The sequence below is a fragment of the Ciona robusta genome, chromosome 3 (assembly GCF_009617815.1).
Source record: "Ciona robusta chromosome 3, ASM961781v2".
Lineage (NCBI taxonomy): Eukaryota > Metazoa > Chordata > Ascidiacea > Phlebobranchia > Cionidae > Ciona > Ciona robusta.
The window spans coordinates 8,042,583-8,064,009 of record NC_143237.1 but is presented as its reverse complement, the minus strand read 5'-3'; the positions used below and the strand labels follow the sequence as shown (position 1 = coordinate 8,064,009).

Below are 21,427 nucleotides of genomic sequence, written 5' to 3'. Positions count from 1 at the left end.
ACTTCAAATGTTAATGAAAACAGGAATCATTTTACTCTAACCTATACCGTATTAGTTAGTTTGGGTAATTCGGTACTTCTGTGCTACCGTTGCTATACCAGACATAGCATAATATTTTAAATCGCTCTACTAGTTAGAAATGGCAAACGTCAACGCAAAGTTTGGCCCAGTAACCCCAACGAACATTGCTCGTGCATTAGTGCATGGTTGCCGGCGGTTTCGCAACCTGTCGAGCAGTCGATTAAAGTCTACTCTAGACATTCCCCTGCAATAATAGCTCTGTTGGTGCTTTAACTCAAACCATGCGTGGTCGTAAGCGAGGTTTGCATAAAAATAAACAGCATTTTAATTATTTTCTTTTTCGCAATATATAAAACAGATCCCCGTTTCATGCAACTTGTGCCTGCTTACAGTTACAACGTAAAAACTAATTGTATTTTACATTGCTTAAAATTTATTCTTTTTAGTGGTAAATTTTCCCGTTTGGGCACATATCTGGGGCTACATCGTGTATCGGTGACTGTTACTGTGTTTTGTAAATACAGAATGCTGTATGCGAAAACTCAATTCTGCAATAGCTGCAAAAATGCGCTTCTTTCTGCAACAGCGCAAAAAAATGATGTCAATGCGGTCACTTAAAACCGAAGGTCGCCGAGGTCATACCTTTAAACCACTTTGCCAAACCTAAAGAATTGAAGCAAGACTAATGCGGTGCGTCAATGACGCTATACGCTTCGAAAAACATCCTGCCGATTATTTAAAAAATTCGCTTGCAATTAAACATTTTGACTTAATATGATATTATGTACAAATCTCTGGCTGCCAAACAAATATACGGTTGCAAAGTTATTAAAACCAACCCCTATCGAGCGCACCCGCTTTTAAACAAATTTAGATATAACTATATGCATGTAGTGATTATATTTTTTATTATCAAACGTAAGTTTAGTATTGCAAGCTATTTTAATATAGCGTGTTTTGCACAGAAGCTATAATATGCTGCTGGTTTGCCTATATGTTGTTAAACATTTCAATCGTTTCATTTGTATTATTTTGCCTTGCCCCACTGAAGTAAGCTTGGATTTTTTCGCTGCTATTTTTCTTCGTATCTGGGATCAGCAGCAAATGGTAGATGAGAAACACGATGGCGAAAAATAACCAGATCATCAACATATAAGCTCCTAATCCACTCTGCAATTAAAATCATGAGGTTCAACGAAAATATGATCGAATGGCAACTATTACTGCAACATTTTCCGGTGCAATGCCATAATAATGGTTCATAGCCTTCACTTGTGCTGCTGCTTGATTGAGCATGCACAAGTCTCTGTGCTCAAAATGCTTGTATTAATTACTGCCACGAGTCTCTGTGGTTTCACACATGGAAGCTCATAAACAGGGAAAAGGAGTATAAAGGGCATCTGTGTTATAAGTGCCCGTCACACCACCATGAATAAGTTAAATTCATTCATTCTTTTATTCAATAGTTCATTCACTTAACGGGTCGTGGATATAGGCCTACTTGTGACCGGACAAAATGATAAAGGTTGAGAATCCATATACCTGTAAATATGGGGGTATAAAGGTTCCAAACCATGAAAGAGTCCACAGAAGCATGGAGGCGTATCCGTAAGCAGTTGCTCGAGTCGGTTCAACAGTCAGTTTACCCACCAAAGCAAAAACAGCTAAATTACTTCCACCGGACCACCTGAAAAACAAAGCAGAATGTGCAGGATTTAGAAAAACAAAAACGCGAAGCAACCTAGAAACTTTTAAAGTGTCACTTGTTGGATAAATAAAATGCTATATGGCGACGCTTACATGGTCATACAAGACAGTTTATATATAAGGTGCATGGATCATACTTTGTCATTTTATCTATTACCCATTACCATGTCGCTGTAGTAAAAAGCGTGAAAAATTAAAAATCAACTTTACTTACGCGCACATAAATATCGCGACTGCAACGATCGATACGTACGGCATTGCCAACGGTGCCAGGTGGGCAGTGGCCTGACTTATAGTGAACAGCACAATCGCAAAGATAAGGATGCCATTACATGTAATGTTTACTTTGTAGCCTCCGAAACGATCCACGATTTTTGACTGGAACGCAACAAAACTCAGTATTACTATAAAACTCAGTATTAAAAGTTGTTTTTTTCTAAACTCACCCCAAATATGGAAGCAATGAAAGACAAGGCAAAAACTCCGATTGTGGCGAACGTCACATTTTCAGCGGCAATGCCCGCTTGTCGAAAAATAAGATCTGAATAAATAACGAAAGTATGCACCCCCACGAGGACTAAATTTGAATAAACAACGAGAACTGCAAAAAACTGGTTTCTGCAACAAAAATGTAGTTTTAACATTGGAAAACATATGCGGTATATACACGTTTACCTGTATCCTTTATTCGTAAACATTTCTTTGATACCGACTTGTTCAACGTTTTTCATTTCATCTTTAATTTTTGAAATTTCTTTCAATATATCACTCTGCGAAGCAAAAATAATTAATGTAAAGTAATAGGCTCAGTTGGTTGTGTTTTAGTGACCTTTGTCCCGCTTCGTATCTGTTGGAGAACTTCAACCGCTTCATCTTCTCTCTTCATTCGAAGTAAATAAAACGGCGATTCCGGCAACCAAATACTTCCGATCAGATAAATGATGGAAGGTACGCCGGCCAGTGAAATACCAACAGGCCAAAGCGTTGCTGTGCCTAGCAGCTAAACATTTTTTTAATAGTAAGAACATTACAGATTGTTAATTACCTTCGGATGACCAAAAACTGCAGCTACCAAAATGCCGAAGGTTACAGCAGAACCCACGACACTTTGCCAGAAGCCAAACTTCGCTGGCGCACTTGTTTCTGCAACCATCAGCGACGGCAAGTCTGTTAAAAGGAAAAATTACAGTTATAATCTTAACTGCACCCTGCATTTAACAAAATACTTACTGTATGAAACACCCACAGTTATACCAGCAAAGAACCGACCGACAATAAGAACTTCGTAGGATCCTGTGAGTCCAGTTATCAGCGCCATTATCAAAATCGAAAGCAAGCTGACCGCGTGGCCCATCTGCATGACCCGTTTTGGGGAAAACCAGCCCAACAGAAACTTGGTGGACAACCCACCGACGAATCCTCCGACAAATATAAACGAGTTAACGATGGCCATTATGGACGTGGAGACGGAAGGGGGCATCGGAGTACCATAGCGAGCCTAAAAAAAACATTGTACACAAGCTAGCTGAGAAGCATATGATAAAACTGTGGATGTGTTTGTTTAAGAGCAAAATGCAAAGCAGCCATTGCTGCAATCCAATGTTTCTTTATAGACACTTTAAAAATTTGTCAGCTGTACTTTAATTTACAAGAACAAATTTAAAATGCTAAAGAGTATAAAATGGGAGCCCGTTTAGTCGACCCGTATAGTTAATGTACATCTACCTACCGCATGAGTTTGATTGAACAAATTTACTATAACTGGTGTCATCGGGTTCAAGACAGTCACATGATATCCCGTGGTCATCGCCATCAGACAACTATTAAAAAAAAGAGAGATTGCTCCGAACCTTGAATTTTCCTGCGTGGAATAAATAACTTCAATTTAAACGAGAATCATGTAAGCTTCTGTGGGGTGAGCTGGGTAAGGTTATAGCGCATATAGCCGTCTCACACTTTCGCCCTTTATGTTGCCAGTTATTTTTAGTCAGTCACTACTTTAGTGCATTTTGTCGTTACTTTAGTGCAGTTCATCGTAAGGATAAAATGCAAAAGATACACTTACATAATTTTGTCGTAAAGATACGCTTGTATAATGTTGTAAATATTTTTTACCATTCCAAATGGGACAAAAAAGATAAAAAAAATGACGACTATCCTACCCCAACCTTTATTATATAAATACTTTTACCCTATATCTGTTTGATGGTTGCGCCGGCTACCTATTACACAGTGACCAACAGTATTTTATGATTAATTCTGTTAATATTAATTTAGCAATCCTAATAATGGCTTTAGGCTAGAGGTTAGAGAAACTTTACTATATTTACTTACCGGTTCGGCCATATTTTTTTAACTGATACTGTAGTTGCGTTGGGTAACTTTCTCTCTGAGTTTTTGGAGACGAGCGCATTTTCACATACCTATATTTATATACAATATTGCAAAAAGAGTTCCTTTTTCCTTTTGTTGTTGACAACGGGCATGCAGTAAACCAGCGTTTTGCGAACCTCACCGCTTATACTGCATGCATGCTTCATTGTGTGTGTTAGTTAGCTTGCGCTAACGGAAACCAACCCTTAACGTTCTCACAACCAGTTTTGCGAAATACATGCATTGCAGAATTCCTAAGTATTATAAACTTCGTGTGCTATAATAACCGCCAAGTACAAGATGTCTCACACCACTCACGTCCAGTATCAGTACAGCAGCGCTTCATCAAAAACAGACTGTATTATTAAGTTCTGTTTTCTATACAGTCCTGTATCTTCTATACCTGACACGAGGAAATAAATATAGTAGTACATATAATACATATATAGGTTGGAGGAAGATTGGACACCTTTTCATTCTATTTTTTCTGTATAGGTGTCCCGTTTTCCCCACTCTATCTTATATAGCCGATGACGTTATTTTCTATTATTTCATTCGAACTACGATATAAAGCTTTTATCATACCCCTCTGAACCAAAAGGCTGGCAACCTAACACACATATTGGCCTACGCAAATATCAATTCAGGCTACAAATAGAATTCGTTGATATCCAGTATGTTTATTTACATTTTACCAATTACAGTTCAATTTCACACAACAGAATTTTAAACAAGGGCAAATCGCTGTGGTCGGTTCAGTATCATTTTCAAACGTTTCAGCACAAACCTCAACCGAGCTATTAGAAGACGAACCTTTCGAATGTGTGACCTAAAAACAAATGGTTTTAGATTTAGAAAACAAATATAGATAAAATCTGTCCACGTATAGACCTAAACCCTTATTATTTATAAAATTTTACCCACTTTACTCTTTTTCTGAATTTTTTATTATTTTGTCTCCTCCTCTTTTTTTCCTCTTCGTTCTCTTCTTTCTCCTCCTTTTTCACTCCTTTTTCGCCATCACATTCTAAAACGTATAGAGCGGGGTAAGATGGGACATATTATTCTCTTTTCTTGTACAATTTGGTAGCAAACAAGGAATTTGTAGCTTTGTATAACTAAAGCCCCGCAACTATAAAACAACGTTGTTGTTTGTGTAAAACACGATCAGAAAGTATAGGGTTTAGGTGTCAACAGTATACCATCTTACCCCACTATATATGTATATGTAGAATTCTATTTACCTGTAGTTGAAGTTTGTGTTGTAATTATGCTTGTGGGTTGGGCTGTTGTAGTTGTTGCTGCCTGGTTGGTAGTTGTGGTTGGTGACTGGTTGGTAATTGTGGTTGGTGGCTGGTTGGTAATTGTGGTTGGTGACTGGTTGGTAATTGTGGTTGGTGGCTGGTTGGTAGTTGTGGTTGGTGACTGGTTGGTAGTTGTGGTTGGTGACTGGTTGGCAATTGTGGTTGGTGACTGGTTGGTAGTTGTGGTTGGTGACTGGTTGGTAATTGTGGTTGGTGGCTGGTTGGCAATTGTGGTTGGTGACTGGTTGGTAATTGTGGTTGGTGACTGGTTGGTAATTGTGGTTGGTGGCTGGTTGGTAGTTGTGGTTGGTGACTGGTTGGCAATTGTGGTTGGTGACTGGTTGGTAGTTGTAGTTGGGGACTGGTTGGTAATTGTGGTTGGTGGCTGGTTGGTAGTTGTGGTTGGTGACTGGTTGGCAATTGTGGTTGGTGACTGGTTGGTAATTGTAGTTGGGGACTGGTTGGTAATTGTAGTTGGTGACTGGTTGGTAGTTGTAGTTGGTGACTGGTTGGTAATTGTGGTTGGTGACTGGTTGGTAGTTGTAGTTGGTGACTGGTTGGTAATTGTGGTTGGTGACTGGTTGGTAGTTGTGGTTGGTGACTGACTGGTAAATGTGGTTGGTGACTGGTTGGTAGTTGTGGTTGGTGACTGGTTGGTAGTTGTAGTTGGTGACTGGTTGGCAATTGTGGTTGGTGACTGGTTGGTAATTGTGGTTAGTGACCGATTAGTTTCGGCCGTTACCGTTTGGTCCACGCTGGTTGAGAGCTGGTTGGTCGTTGAGCTTGTTGTTAGTTGGTAGTTTAAAGTAGTATTTTGTTGGTTCATACTGGCTATTGGAGGGCTGGTAGTTGTTACTTGGTTGTTTGTGGTAGTGTTTAAAGTTCCATCCCTTATTGAATTGCTACACAGATTATTAACACACGTATCCCGGTCGTTCGCACAGTCTGAACAAGCTGCCCCTTTTCCAAATGGTTTGCCAACACGTCCCGTTGTAAAATCTAAGATGCTGCAGAACAAAGTTCGTTACCAGGATATTTCTATTGAGAATGTGTAAATTTGTACACTTACTTCCCAGCTATGCCGTAGTTGCAAGAAATCAAAAGAAAATGATCAAATTGAGCCATACTGAAAATACATTATAAAGACAATAAATGGAAATGAATTACATTAATCAAACATCTGTCTTTTCTTACTTGGAGTTGCAGTAAGCAGCGCCGCAACCAATTTTATACGTTGTTGCCCATACCATTTGTGTATAATGCCCACACTGCTTGCCAGCCTTGCAGGTTTGGTTGGCGTAAGTATAGTCCGAAATCTGTAAAGAATAACCCGCTCAATGCTATGAAGTAAGAGTTGAACCAAATAACTAAGGTTTTACATACAAGTGATATAGTATATAGGGTGGGGGAAGATGGTACACCTTTAGCACACAATATTCAAATATCTCGATCGTGTTAGAACAGGTGTTCCATCTTCCTCCACCCTACTATATCTAAAATAAAACAGACTCAGTTTATTTCGAACCACTGCACTTACTTCGTTGTACCATTCCGTCCCTGCAGTTTTAATAAACGCTCTCGAAAACTCATGATGTGTAGTGTACGACACGGCAAGATTTTCACCCACTGTAGGGTAAGGACCGACACTCGTATGAACACTATGCGCAAAAACACAGTTTCTGCAAAGGAATATTATTTAGATAAAACATAACAGCTTCAAATATCGCATTAGCTTACTTAACATAGTTATTTGCAAACGTAGCCAAATCGTTGTCCCATGTCATTCTTTGCATATTATTTGCACCTTGTTGCACTCTGTAGTTGTTATGTTGCGAAGTGAGGAAGCCCCTTTCTTCTTGCGTTAAAACAACCGATTGAAGCAACGAACTAGTGTCTCTTTTGACTCGTTCTATAACATAACAATAATTGGTCATTCCAAATTACATCGTTAGTATTAAAAGTTCATAACCAATACTCTTACCATCGCTGTTCAAATCTTTGATAACGTAAGACACAGAGAAATGCAGCAAAATCAACCAAACGAAGCCTATCAGCGTCTTTTGTCCAGTCATTTTTGATGTTGCTGTTGCAATAAACGCTTTGAAATACTTTAGTTTACAAATGATTTGCGTCCTTTTATACCCGCAGATTACGTTGTTAAGCCAAACACGACATTGTACCCCTTTTTTTATTACCGGTTCAAAATATATTTTAAATTATATACAATAGCATATGTTTGATGGACCAGCTTAGTTTGCATTGTTTGTACCTTACATATTCCGTCAGACCATTGCCTTTACGTAGATGTATGTAAAGGCAATGGGCAGACTGTGGTTTATGGTAAAATTACGGTGCAAACTACAAAGATGTTTTCCGATAATAGAAACAATTGCTAAAGGTTCGTCTATTCTATATTAAAACTGGCGTGGAATAACAAAGTTCACTGTGCCACGCGCCTCTTTGACATAAATGTTTCTTTCATATGACCATATTTTTATGTAAGATATTGGGGATTTCGGTATCGGGACATTATAATACTCGTGGAGTTTATAATATCGGGGTCTCAACTTGTTTTTTAAAGCTGCCGCCTTACGTTCTTGCAAGCAAATCAGAAATTCATGTAAAAACCTTTGTTACGGACCAGAGTTACAATATAAACATGAGAAGCTAGGTATACTCTGTCACGAGACAGAAAACGAAAATACTTTCCCCAAAATAAAGTACGTAGTAAATATCTATGTCCAGTATGTACAACCGAACCCAACGAAGCGTGAAATCAGAAATATTTTGATTTCATTAAAAACGGATTTGCGTGAATAAAATTGTTTATATAGTTGTAATCAGTTCTAATCTATTTTTGCCGTTTTTCTTATATTTAACACAGCACATGAATTTACAGCACTTTATGAATAGGTGGTAACAGATAATTAAGTTATTGGAGTTTTGATTTATCAACGCTATGTATTTTTAAAATCGTCTTATCATGACAACGTTGTAATATTTCAGTTTACTTTCGTTCAGGTACCGTTTTTATATTTGTATGGACAACAAGTCATGTCTGGTACTGTAACGACATCTAAATACTTAAAAAATGAGCACTAGTGAAGAATTTCCTGGTACATAGCAGAATAAGCCGGTGGAAAGTGTTAGTGGTTGGTGGTTAGGGGGTTAGTGGTTAGCAAATAAGGTGGGGGGGAGACTCTTCATTAGTACCAAAAAAATGCATCTGATGACATCAGTTTTTACTTTATATGACATAATAAATGACAAACTATATCTTTGTGTAAACAAAAAGTCATGTCTACTATGTAATGACATTTAGATACTAAGTTGCATTAGACATCCATTTTTGCATTTGTGTCAAACTAAATCTTTGCTGTTAAAGTTAAACCAATGAGCGCACAATGTACATACAACCAATTAAACCATGAATGTACTACAACCAAAAGCAAGACATGCCCCAATAATACGATGAAGGACCTATTTATGGGCGAATCATAAACTCTTTAACCTTTATAATAATTTTATACTTTCAGAACAGAATTTATCACCATGAGTTCGAAACAAGAAACTCAAAGAAGAGCGATGGTTGCTAAGATACCGAGGGAAGATCTGGAGGACCAACATCTTCGCATCCAGGACGAAAATGAGATTTTGAAGACTCATGCAAGAAAGCAAGAAGAAAAGATCAAAAAGTAAGCATAGCTTTTTTGACTGTGACAGAAAGTTTTTGTTGAGCTGTGTTTTAACAGATCAACTACTCTAAAAATGATGTGCTTTCTTCTGTCTTCTCCGTATAATTTCCTAAGCATAATGGCGGTAACTAGAAAAATGAATAAAATAGGCCTAGCCAATGATAAAAAAGTCAAAAACCTAAAAAAAAATTCATAGCGATTTTTTAGTTTTTTTGTTTGTTTGATTTCAGAATGGCAACTAAGTTGATAAGACTTGTCAATGATCGGAAAAAACAAGTTCAAAAAGGTGGGCATGTTGTTACTTGTTTGTTTTTGTAACAGATATATTTTAGATGTCCATACAAACAAGCAGAAAAATGACATTAGTTAAAACTTGACATTTTAAAACGTATTTACGTTTTAGTTATTACTTGAGTAGTTTTATAAAAAAATTTAAACTTTAGTAAGTCAAGGGCAACGCTCAGTGAAAGATGTGGAACTTGAAGAAACAATTGAAAACCAACAAGACACTATCAGGAAACTTAACAAAGATAATGAAATGCTCAAGCAAAAAGTAATTAAATGTGTTTCTATCACCTAATTTTCAGATCTTCTATTATTTGTTTAAGATTGCTTAAGTTGTAAAAAAAGTTGTTAAATAATAAATTTTACAGTTATTCTGTATTATAACTTGCATTTATCTATTTTATGAAGTTGCTATATTGTATCTATAGTTCATGTATATTATAGTTGTAATGAATGGTTTATTACTACTTGCAGCTTATGGTGGCATCCCAGCAAATACAGTCACAAGGGAAAAGGCACACACCATATAATCACGTGAATTCCCGTGTTAACACAGGGGTATCTCGTAAACCAAATGGAACTCCAGACAAACGTGCACGTAGTGCTGCAAGGTAAACATAAATAAACTAATTGTCTTTGTCAGGGTCAAGGTTTTAATTATAATTTAAGATCCAGTTGAAGTAAGTCAATGGCACTTTTACTACTTTTAGCACACACAGTTTAAAATGACTTGTAATATCATTGTACTATTCCGTGGGGAACCCCTACGGTGTGTCACTCCATGGAACCTGAGATTTAGGCCAGAGTTGATTAATTGCATTTAATGAGCTTTAAGTTAAAGCAATGTTGTTTCAAAGTCGAAGGGTAATGGGCCAATCCTGGACTCAATTCTATGCATGGCTGGCCTCCTGGAGCTTACTCACATAGAATAGTCAGGCATTGACCTAACAACTAAGCGGCAACATTAGACCCCATAACCGAATCTTGTACACAGCACTCGAAGTACATCTCCACACCAGGCAAGATATGGACACAGTTTACTGGAAGAGGCAAGAGGAGTTAACCAACAGTTGGAGCATCAGATCCTCGCTCTCCAGGAGCAAGTTGTGATTATGGAGAGAGAAAACCAACATCTTAAACAGGAGATCACCTCACTGAGTATGAGTGGTTGAAGTGTGGTTTTAGAATGCGTGCTTACGTAATGTTGAAGTGTTTAAGAGGTTTTAGTTATATAGAGCAAAGATAACATTTTTACAAAATAAAAAAAGAGAGTAGTTTTAATAGTTTTAAAATAAATATAAAGTCTATCTATTTTATTTACTATAGATAGTTTTACTATAAAAGCACAAACGTCTGCTCAATTTCAAGCGTTAATAGCGTAAAGTTAAAACAATAAATAAATGTGCCAACTTTAAAAAGAATATATATATATATAATATACATAAAATCTGTTTTAAAACATAACTTTTATAAATGTGAAAAAAAACTGTATTAACTTAAGCATATGGTTTAAACCTTTGTCACCAGACACCTCACATGAAGAAGACATTCTTAAACTTCGTGAGATGATGAACAGTACACAGAAAAAGACGCTCGGTGAAAATGTGGAGTTGATTAAAGTCCATCGTGCTATGAAGGACAAATCAAATGATTTAACTTCACTGGAAGCAAGGTAAAAGGGTTATAGCTCTATAGTATTCTATTCTTTGTTGGTGATGTGTCAAGGACCCAGGGTTTAGGCCAGATTTGGTTCAATACCCTAACATCGAGAAAGTCCATTTAAGTTTTTTATGCGACTGGTGCCACTTTATTTCGGACTTCATCGGCAACATTCGGACTTCATCGGCAACAATGAGCATACTTATTCAATGTGCGTAACTTTGACCCACTTTTGGCCCATTCAAACATCTATTTATCCTATGAAATCTTTTATCATTCTTCAGATACCATGAGTTGCAGCAAAATTGTCACCAAATGCGACAAAGTTATGAGAAAGTTCTCCAGGAAATGGAACGACTTAAAAGCCAACTTTTGGAGGAACAAAATAGCTCTATATCATTACAGGTAATTTATGGGCAATCAATTATCCATTTTTCCTACTATTCCATCTGGCTGAGGTCCTTGTCGAGGACTTGGAATTTAGACCGGGTTTGGCCCATCACCCCAACACTCATAAAACCCATTTTTGTCTTCTATCCACTATGTGAACAGTGCAACACAGTCCCAAACTCCATTTTCTCCTTATTAAAATGTGTAATTGCCTACATTATTAAATTGTCTAAATGAAATCCCTACATTACAGAATCAGTTAAAACACGGCAGTAGTCACCAACGTACAATAACCCACCTGCAAGAGCAAATTAGGGAACTTACCAATGAAGTCAATATTTTGAAAGAAGCTAATGATAAACTAACACACAGGTAATTGTAAAACGTATACGTAAATAGTTCTGGTATTAAAACTGATATTTTGGTATACCATTTATTGTTCATATATGGCAAACATCGTTAGAGTTCATATAATACAGTATGCCTGGTAGCAACAACAGTGAAAAATCCATATTTTTCTGAAATTATTGTTACTTTAGCTTAACCATCTGACTGTTTTTAAAAAGTACATTTTTGGGCTTTTTTAGCATATATTTTCTTATTGCATTCACCTTTTTTATGTTCAGTGCGTTTGGTTCTGACAAGGAGCAACAATGGAGGCAACTTGAGCGCAAACTTCGTGTCCAAATTGCTCAGTTGGAAGCTGCAATTAAATCGGACGTGGCTGACAAAAATAATGTGTTGGAGAAAATGGCAAATGAACAAGGTTACTGTATATGTTATATATAAAGATACGATATACGTTTATATACATAGCTTAGGTTATTTTATTGATGGGGTAGCAGGTTTAGGTTGTAACATTTTAAATATATATTAGAGTTAGGTCCCCCCTTTGCGTTATAATCTGTAATTTTCAGATGATGCTAAATAATCCTATTTGTTCATTTTGTAAGGGTAGCTGCCGAGTTTAGTATTATAACTGTAACGTAATTTTTTTGTGGGGTTCAGGATTTGCGAGTCGGCTCCACAATGAAAGTCGGAAGATCCACGAAGAAGCAACGAGGTTGAGGAGGGAGAATGAAGAGTTAAGGGAGAGAGTGAGACTATATACTGCTTCTGGTGAGTTAAATTACGCTGTTCATCCATAATTATTGACTATTGGTTACATTAAACGGTTGGGAGTCAGTGCAATACTTTAGGAGGAAATTAGTATGTTATGATTTTTTTGTTAGGGTGATGGGGTTTATTTGCATATTCAAAAACTGTTTCTGATTTTTTTAAATACTGTTAATTTAACCACATGTAGGGTTAATGGGAAATAATATATATTGGTATAGTAACCTAAGCTTTTATAATAAAACTGCTTTATAAAAACTACAAGGTCAAACTACCATGAAAACATATTTATATAAAAGTAACTATGAACTATGATTTTGCAATTTTAGATGATTCAGTGGATATCGTTGAGTTGCGAGAAGCTTTGGCAATTGTTCGACAAAAACGGCACACAGCGGCTCAAAAACAACGACCAGATTTCCTTGAAAATGTTGATGATGATAATAAAGGTAATTATGTGAGGCTTGTAAGCTTTACTGTAAATGGGGAAAAGTGTCTTCATTTGCTCAGAGTTGTTTGGAAACATTATATTGACTGTAATGTTTAAAATTTACGTAATTACCATAGAAACATAGAAGTCAAGCAGCAACCATCCCTGAAAATTGTTCGCCCCAGCAGGGAATAAAGCTAGGATAATTGCTCAATACCGTGGTGTATGTCATAAACTGTGTAAAGATATAAACAACCACAATGAATGACTTTATAGCTTCATGACACAACATTTCTTTTTTTCCAAAAATACGATTTTCAGACCCTGAGATGGAACTTGGTGAACTACAAGCTCAATATAATGAGACCATCCATGAATTGGATAAAACAAGGGAGATGCTGTTGATGCAACATAAGATTAACAAGGATTATCAGCTTGAGGTGTTTACAATTACCTGATATCGATTTTTTTACTAAACTTTGGGTAATTTTTTTGTGATAAAATAAAAACTGTTTGATCGTTATTTCATGAAGATTTTATTTTTCATTAAAAACCCCAACGAACTTAAATATTACAAAAAAAATTGTTTCCACTAGGTTGAAAGTGTGTCTAACCAGATGGAATCAATGAAGCGTGAATACGAGACCAAACTCGATCGTTTTGCTCGACTTCTGGATGCAAGGGCAGCCAGGATAAAGGTTCATTAAAAAACTATAAACAGTCTTTAGAAAAATTCAACTAAAAAACTAATAAATAAATAAAAATAAAAAAAATTAAAATGATAATCAAAATCTTCATTTTTGTTCAAAAATATTTAAAATTATAATTAAAATCGTTATTAGTATTAAAAAAATGTATTGATTATCATTTTAATTTTTAAAAGGATATAAATTTATTGCAGAAACTTGAAAGTCAATTACATGATGTTGCATACGGAACCAAACAGTTTAAATTCCAGCCTGAGAAAGATGATGTAAGTTGCGTTTGTTTGTTTAAGTTAATATGCCATAATTGGACCCAGCTATGTTTTAGAGCAGAAGTTGATTTAAACATGTTTTTCCACTAAAAAATGGACTGTGTTTGGAGTAAAAACAATCTTTGCAAAAAAACTAAACAATCCTTTTTTTTTTAATTTTTAATAACGTGCTTTATGAATGTGGTTTTTCAACATATATTCGATTAAAAAAAAAACAAATGTCAAATTTAAAAAAATCCTGTGATAGCACTATCCATCTTATTACCCCACAGTACCATACTTGTCTGTACGGTTGTTGACGTAATTAGCAAAATCTGGCCTACATCTTAGTGCCCTGACAAGGACCTCACCAACATGGAATAGAATGTGCTAATGTTACACCTGTTACCTACAGCACACCAACTAGTATATATTTTTTAAATATCACATTTTAAGTAAAATCCCTTATAGATTGAGGTTGGTGAAGAATTAGATGAAACCATTCAACTCGAACGTGGAGAGAATTTATTTGAGATCAACATAACCAAAGCAACACTAAGTAAAGAGGCATTGATTGCACTTGATGATAGAGATCCTTCTATGTTCGTTACGTTCGCTTTCTATGATTATGAACTTGTCAGCACACCGATACTTAAAAGTGCAAGGTATAATTATGTCTTTATGTTTTTTTTCTCGTTAAAACACTAATTTGAACGAAGAAGAAAAAAATGCAAGTTCTTTATTTGTTTTTTGAAAATTTTCTAAATTTTTACTAAAATTTGATTTTTAATTTTAAAAATATTATTTTAAGTCCCCAGTTTGATTTCACCGCACAATACACTGTAAAAGTTGACGACACTTTCCTACATCATCTACAAAAGGTAACTATAATATTACTCAATGTAAGCTACTATATATAAACTTGAATCAGGATTATTATATTAGATTAAATTAAATGCAACACTGGAAACAATAGTCATTATAACTTGGATGTTATGTTTCATACACTTCATGCCAGCTTACGAGTTACCACGAATGTAATTTAGGGTGATTGTTTTTTTTTCTGTATGGGTGACAATTTAGACAACCCATTAGTGACCACTGTTGCTTAAAGACATATATGCCCATATCGGTGGCAATAGCGAAACTTGAACCCATAACCTATGGGTTAGAGGCAGGCATGCTAACTGCTGTGCTATGGCGCCAAGAAATATAACTGAACATTACCACTTGACCCTTCCATCCATTCACCAGGATCGAATGTTACTTGAGCTTCACCATGCAATGGGTGTTGATCATAAAACTGTGGCCACTTGTAAAGTAAGGTTCCATGACCTCTTAGACAAGCCACAAGGGAAACTCCACGGCTCTGTAGCTCTTACAGGTAATGAAACATGTACTTGTTACACTTTTACAATATTATGTAAATTAGTGCATTTTAAACTATTAGCCATGGTATCTGGATTATATATACGCTCAATGGCCCATTACCCACCAAAGAATATTGAAATTTTAAGCTCAATCTTTCATTCGTTCGGTTAGTATGGTGTAATATTATGAAACTAAAATAAATACACAAGAATATAAAGTTTAGGGGTTGTTACTGTAGATTTTTTTAAAGTTAATGATATTTGACAGGATTGAATGGGGGAAGTTATGGAACTTTGGATTTCTGGATAAGATTAAGAGTTCCCATGGACCAAGCTATCCGTTTGTACAGGGTAAGTTACTTGAAACACACACTAATATAGTTTACTGGTTGCAAAATAATTTTGGAGCACCAAAAATTCTGCTCTTGCAAATGTCACCTATCTCTGCGTTTTGCAACAAGTCTGTAAAATTTAAGACTTGTAATTTATTAAACACCCAAATATATAATACTTACACCTTTTATTCATATATGTTTTAACAACTTTTGTTTTCCTGTTGATTTCCTACTCTTCGTTCTTTAAATAGCATAATATTTGCTGTTGTATTAAAAATTGCATTAACTGAAAACTGACTAAAGGTCATTCAAGGTCACACTAAATAACAAGACCTCTTGATCCAATGCATGTAATATATTAAAATGTGACATTAATAATAAAACAATTGTTTGGACTTTATTATAATTATTTTACCAACAGGAGCGAACGAAAGCTCTCGGATATTTATCAGCAAACTCAGCAGTGACGAAGAAGAGCTTGGAAGATCTTGATGAAGAGATGAAGATCGTGGATGACAACATCAATCAACTCCTCATACAAATCATCTCATGTAATCATGTCCTCTCGAGGAGAGATGGTAGGTTCTGTGTTTTGTTGGTAATATTTTTATAATGGTATTTATAGCAGTGGTTCTCAACTTTATTAGTTTCAGGGAATATTTTACCATTGGTATTTAATATTTTACCATTAGTAATGTATTTAAGAAATGTGTAATTCCACATTTTTAAGAAGCAAAAAGCTTGAAATTTATTATAGCAATGTCAACCAAGATTTTACTAAAAAGTGAAAAAAAGATGTAACTGATTTACAGCAATGTCACCAGATCTTACAAACAAAAAATAAAGTATTAAAAAGCGATCATAATGTCTATATAAACAAGCAAAGCCAAAGGTTCCTATGTTTGCTACTGAGTATAATGTAACTGCATTGCAGCAATTTATCCCAGATTTTACCAAAAAAATTAAAGCACATATTGTATGAATCCAGGCATACAACCGAACATATATTGTGTGTACAAGTTCTTTGACTTTGCTGACCACGACACATCCATCATACCTTGTACTAACAATCCTCACTTTGATGATAGACAAGCTTACCCCGTGCAGATGAATATGGATATTGATGCTTATCTTAAATCAGAGGTAAAACTAATTGTTTATTAAATAAAATAAGAGTTCGTGGAAAAGTGTTATTGAATTTTTTAAATTTTATTTTGAGCATTTTTTGGGGGGTCATAAGGATATTGTAACAGCATTGATATTGATAGGGTATTTTTCCTTAGGCAACACAGTTGTGATCATTGGGTTGTAGCATCCGTGGTGTCAGGGTCATGTGCAAACCCTGACCTAAATCTCATTTCCGATTACACTGTAGGACCTCACCAATATAGAATCAAATAATAAGAAGAGCAATTGGTTGATCAAATTAAAGTTTACTCTTTGAGTAACCAAAGACTTATTTATTTTTCCAGTAACTAATGTACTTGTGCTACTTTTATCTTTTTAATACCTCACTGAATAAAGTAGTTTTTGGCTTAAAATTTTCACTCAATAAATAAATTTACAAAAATAATAAAAATTAAATTTTAATCTATCCTTTTTTCATTAGAAACTCACAATATATGTGTTTGATGACACCGACCCCGAGATCTCATCTTACCTCGGTAAAGCAGTTGTTGACTTGATACCTCTCGCTCATGGAAAGGTTATTAAAGCTCCATTCCAACTAACCAGGGTATGTATGTTTGTGTAATGTTATGAATGTAACTTGTTTACCCTCGCCTGGTGGGGCAACGACAGTAGTTAAAACACAGGAATTCTGTTAGTGTTTTATATACCCTGTGCCCACTTACGAGTTACCATGTATGTAACTTTGTGGGTGATTGGTCTTTGGGAGAATTTTTTTTGTTTTTGTGTATGGCCAATCATTTGGAAAACCTATAGTAATTGCTCTTGCAAATAAATCGCAGTAAAATTTACAAAAATCACTGTGTATTTAAAATCACAGTATACCTAGAAAATCCCTTTATGTTAAAAAAATCTTTATATGCTTTGTTTTGGTCCCAACAGAGCGATGGGAGCGAGAATGGAACACTCGAGGTTTCCCTCCGGTGGCAACTTGCGTACAAATCCCCATCAGTGATCGTGAAGTCTGAAACATCACCAGAAGATGAAGAGGAGATCCAGGAAGCTCAGAAACTTGTCGCTAAACCTCCGGTTACTCCTAAGAAGAGATTGCAAAGGTATTTTTAATATTCTGAATATTATTTGTGTAATTTGATATATTTTTCTTGTATTTTTTTCACTTTTTTATTCTACTTTTTTTTTATTAAAAAATATTTTTCTTCTCCGCTTATTTTTTTTTTATGGAAAATTTATCTTATCTTTTTGGCCATTTTTTTATTGGTTACATTTATTCCAGTGCGAAACCATTGCGTGGCATTCTACCACAAACCACTTCAACACCAAAACCTTTGAAAGCAGCAAACAGAAACAACAGTTCTCTACCACCAGTGGTTAGTTCCTTTATAAATTAAAAAAACAAGCTTTACAAAATGATTTTTGTAAGAATATTTTTTCAAATATTTATATGTGTTTAATAATTTTTTTTTTTAATTTTATGGAAACATATTGTAGGTGAAAAAAGTTATAATTGTTGAACCTGAGAAGGAAAAACCTGTTCCATTGTCCAGATCTGTGAGTTTGTTTTGAATGTTTATTAATTTGTTTATTTATTGTGGTTTAAACTTGTTGTTTTTTAATTTTAACTTTTTAATGTGTTAAAATGTGTGGTTACTCGTTTTGATTTTAATTGATCCGCTGTTGATCGTTAAAAAATATGTATATATTTTTTAAATGTTATAACAAATATATACATGTTTTGATATATCATTTCAGATGCGAGGTAAAATAGAAGAAGAAAAGGAGGAAGAAGGAAAAACATCCGATGAGGATCAGATTGAAGAGATCATGGAAGAAGTGGAGGAAATTGTTGCTGAAGAAGTTGCACCTCCTGCATCCCCATCTCATCTCGTCAAAGATGAAACGTAAATAACAATTTTTACAAAACAATTACTTTAAAGTTAATAGTTAAGTCTAACAAAGCTATAAGGTGTTTGGAAAGTCACTGTTTTAATCAATTTCTACGGAGCAGCTGATTAAGGTGCTTAGAAACAAAATATATTGATGTTGACTTCATCTGTTTATCATTTTATGTTTTTTTTCGTATCCAGAGTTTTAACTTTCCTTAAAAATTACATCATAAATAAAACATAAAAATGTTTAATTTTTTGAAGTTATTTTTGGTGACAGAATTGTTTCAGGTATTAAACTATACCTGGTAAAAAAAACAGCAAAATAATAAATTAATGTCTTTCTTTTTATATCGCTTTAATGTTTTTTTTGTAAACTTTAATGTTTATGCTTTTAATAAACACTACTATGTTCTCATTTTTCACCGAACATCTTCATAGTGATGAAGTTGAAGATGAAATCTTGGACGACCCAGATGACGATTCCATGGATTCAAACATCCCAACTAAAGATGACAGCATCACGTTTGTCAAAGAAGTTGTGGAGGATGAAAATGAAGAGGAAGAGCAAAAAGATGAAGTGGAGGAACAACTTCCATCTGTTAAGGAAGGTTGGGAGAAATAATGAAAAAAAAATCATAATTTTCTGTAAAAAATTTTTTCAGTTTGTGTTTTGAAATAAATTTGCTGTAGTGCGTGTGCTCTTTTTTGTTTTTTATGTTTCGTTTTTTTTTTTTACATTAAAAGGGATGATTTTCTTTTTGACTTGATTTTAATTTAATTCTGTTTGTTGAAAATTTTGTGTTTTTTTTTTCTTAGCATATTTTTTATATTTAATTTTTTTTCCAACATCCAGATTCAGAAGATGAGATTGATGAAGACATCATGTCGATCCCTGATGCTACAGAGGATCCTCCCGCATCAGATGAAGGAGTGGATATGGATGATAGTGGGAGCAACAAAGAGGATGAAGAGGAGCAAAGTCCCCTTAAAGAAACGGAAGATGTTGAAGAAATAACGACGATTCCTACGACAGATGGTGCTCAGGTATGATCGGATTTAAGTTATAATTTTTTTTAATTTACCAAAATTAAACAAATTAGAAGTCTTGGTTTAAAGTGAAAAAAACGCAAAGGTTTGTTTTTAATTGTTAATATTACAATGTAAATGCTTAAATTATTTCCAGAAACAAGTTAAATTATGTTATTTTACCGATATTCCCGATTTTTCTTTTAAATGTATCAAACATACGTTTTTTTTTTCATTAAATGTATTCTAATTTGTTTAAATTGTCCAGAACTCTGATACAATTCGCATATCGGTTAACCATTTAACATTGGACAACGACACAAGTATTTGGGGAGATACAAGCGTGGAGCAGTTATTTGTTGAATACGAGTTTCTTGGTGAAGTTGAAGAAACTCCAAACGCTGTCAAGAAACCAACAACGAAAGATTCAAAATTATTTTACAAATTTGCGAAAGGTTCTCACTTACTGTGTTGGAGTTTTTTTAAATTATTAATATTGTTGAATACATCATATTCATCCTCATCCTCGTACAGTTGGTATAGTAACACAAATATTTTGCTTCATACATCTTGTGTCCGCGTACAAATTACCACATATGTAACTTTGTAGGTGATTATTTTGGGGGAAATTTTTTGAAAACTACTTAAATCAAACAGAAAAATTACAGATTATACATTCATGTTTTTTTTAAAACTGATTAAAAATTTTTTTGAACAGAAACAAAAGTTGACAAAGCCAGTCATTCCACCCAGAGAGAAACTCTCACTAACATGTTACAATCTGGACAAACCACTTTCAGATTGACCGTTGTTTCTGAACCTGTGAATGATAATGGAGAGGAATGCGAAGAGATAGGTAGATCTTGCAACCAAGGATCCTTGTTTATCCTATAATGCCTTGAACCTAGTAGTCTAAAAACTAGTGAAAATTTAAAAAAATGTTTTTTAAGTTTGAAACGTTTTTTTTAAGTTTAGAAAAAAAAAAAGTTATAAAAATAAAAAATCTTAAAAAATGTTTGGTTCAGAGTCGAGCTCTGTAACCTATTGTGTGTTGTAACGGGTTTAACCACTAGACAACTTTATTCGACAAATCTACAAACCAATTTCCATTTCAATTGGTTTATTCAATTTCTATTTAGCCAGTGAACACCCCTTTTTTTAAATAAACCGAATTATTTTTCCATCCATACAGGTTCTGCATCCGTTGACCTTGCTTCTATACTTCAAAATGGCCGTGACATCATCAATGGTGATGTCACTGTCCATGATTTAAGAAACAAAGATGAAACTGTTGGGATGTTGAATTTAGATGTGGAGGCCTTGGCTGTGTTACGTGTTATTAAAAACGAACTGAAAGAACGAGCAAAAATGCACGACCACTGATTGGTTGCATTGCATTTGTGCCTCATCATGTATTATAGATTTGCGTCCCGAGTATTTTAGCTTCATTTATTCATATATTTGATTGAAAGGTGCTTTATCATTTATGTAAAAACAGTATTTGTTCGTTTTTTTTAGGTTTTGTAGAAATATTTAAGTATATTGAAATATATATATTTTGTACCGAAAAAAATGTCATTAGCTTTTAGTTGTAGGGCAAGATTGGTTTTGTTTGCTGGTGCATTCCGCCGAATCGGAGATTTGAAAACAAAATCTAAAAGGTAAGTGATTGAAATAATTAATTTAAATTGTAGTTAACCTGTGAAATGGTTTGTTGTAAAAATTT

At 34.7% G+C, this 21,427-nt stretch overlaps 3 protein-coding genes across 4 annotated transcripts; 1 reads left to right on the top strand and 2 right to left on the bottom strand.

Moving 5' to 3' along the window:
* Positions 1-912: 912 nt before the first annotated feature.
* Positions 913-4,245, bottom strand: LOC149738836 (solute carrier family 2, facilitated glucose transporter member 1-like). The gene is made up of 10 exons (XM_089875225.1): positions 4,063-4,245; positions 3,458-3,589; positions 2,959-3,226; positions 2,774-2,895; positions 2,558-2,728; positions 2,404-2,498; positions 2,175-2,346; positions 1,943-2,106; positions 1,564-1,708; positions 913-1,191 (listed from the first exon to the last, which is right to left on the bottom strand). Exons 1-10 carry the CDS (start codon positions 4,072-4,074, stop codon positions 1,012-1,014), a joined length of 1,461 nt encoding a protein of 486 aa, XP_089731351.1. The 5' UTR covers positions 4,075-4,245; the 3' UTR covers positions 913-1,011.
* Positions 4,246-4,380: 135 nt separating this feature from the next.
* Positions 4,381-7,957, bottom strand: LOC149738835 (uncharacterized). Its single transcript, XM_089875231.1, has 8 exons — positions 7,387-7,957; positions 7,143-7,314; positions 6,943-7,084; positions 6,600-6,721; positions 6,475-6,531; positions 5,346-6,412; positions 5,026-5,128; positions 4,381-4,930 (listed from the first exon to the last, which is right to left on the bottom strand). The coding sequence occupies exons 1-8, from the start codon at positions 7,475-7,477 to the stop codon at positions 4,828-4,830; spliced, it is 1,857 nt and encodes a 618-aa protein (XP_089731357.1). The 5' UTR covers positions 7,478-7,957; the 3' UTR covers positions 4,381-4,827.
* Positions 7,958-8,273: 316 nt separating this feature from the next.
* LOC149738834 (protein fantom-like) lies at positions 8,274-21,253 on the top strand. Of its 2 annotated transcripts, none has more exons than XM_089875211.1 (31): positions 8,274-8,426; positions 8,942-9,100; positions 9,331-9,386; positions 9,544-9,653; positions 9,860-9,996; positions 10,380-10,543; positions 10,913-11,057; positions 11,329-11,449; positions 11,688-11,806; positions 12,061-12,200; positions 12,443-12,553; positions 12,880-12,999; positions 13,302-13,420; positions 13,577-13,678; positions 13,882-13,953; positions 14,407-14,600; positions 14,747-14,816; positions 15,190-15,319; positions 15,574-15,656; positions 16,062-16,218; positions 16,629-16,783; positions 17,250-17,375; positions 17,711-17,883; positions 18,063-18,156; positions 18,278-18,337; positions 18,539-18,687; positions 19,114-19,283; positions 19,529-19,719; positions 19,970-20,156; positions 20,420-20,557; positions 20,894-21,253. In XM_089875211.1, the coding sequence occupies exons 2-31, from the start codon at positions 8,958-8,960 to the stop codon at positions 21,082-21,084; spliced, it is 3,927 nt and encodes a 1,308-aa protein (XP_089731337.1). In that variant the 5' UTR covers positions 8,274-8,426; positions 8,942-8,957; the 3' UTR covers positions 21,085-21,253. The 2 variants fall into 2 exon arrangements, with proteins under 2 accessions (XP_089731337.1, XP_089731338.1); XM_089875212.1 differs by having other exon boundaries at positions 8,280-8,426; positions 8,947-9,100.
* Positions 21,254-21,427: the final 174 nt, after the last annotated feature.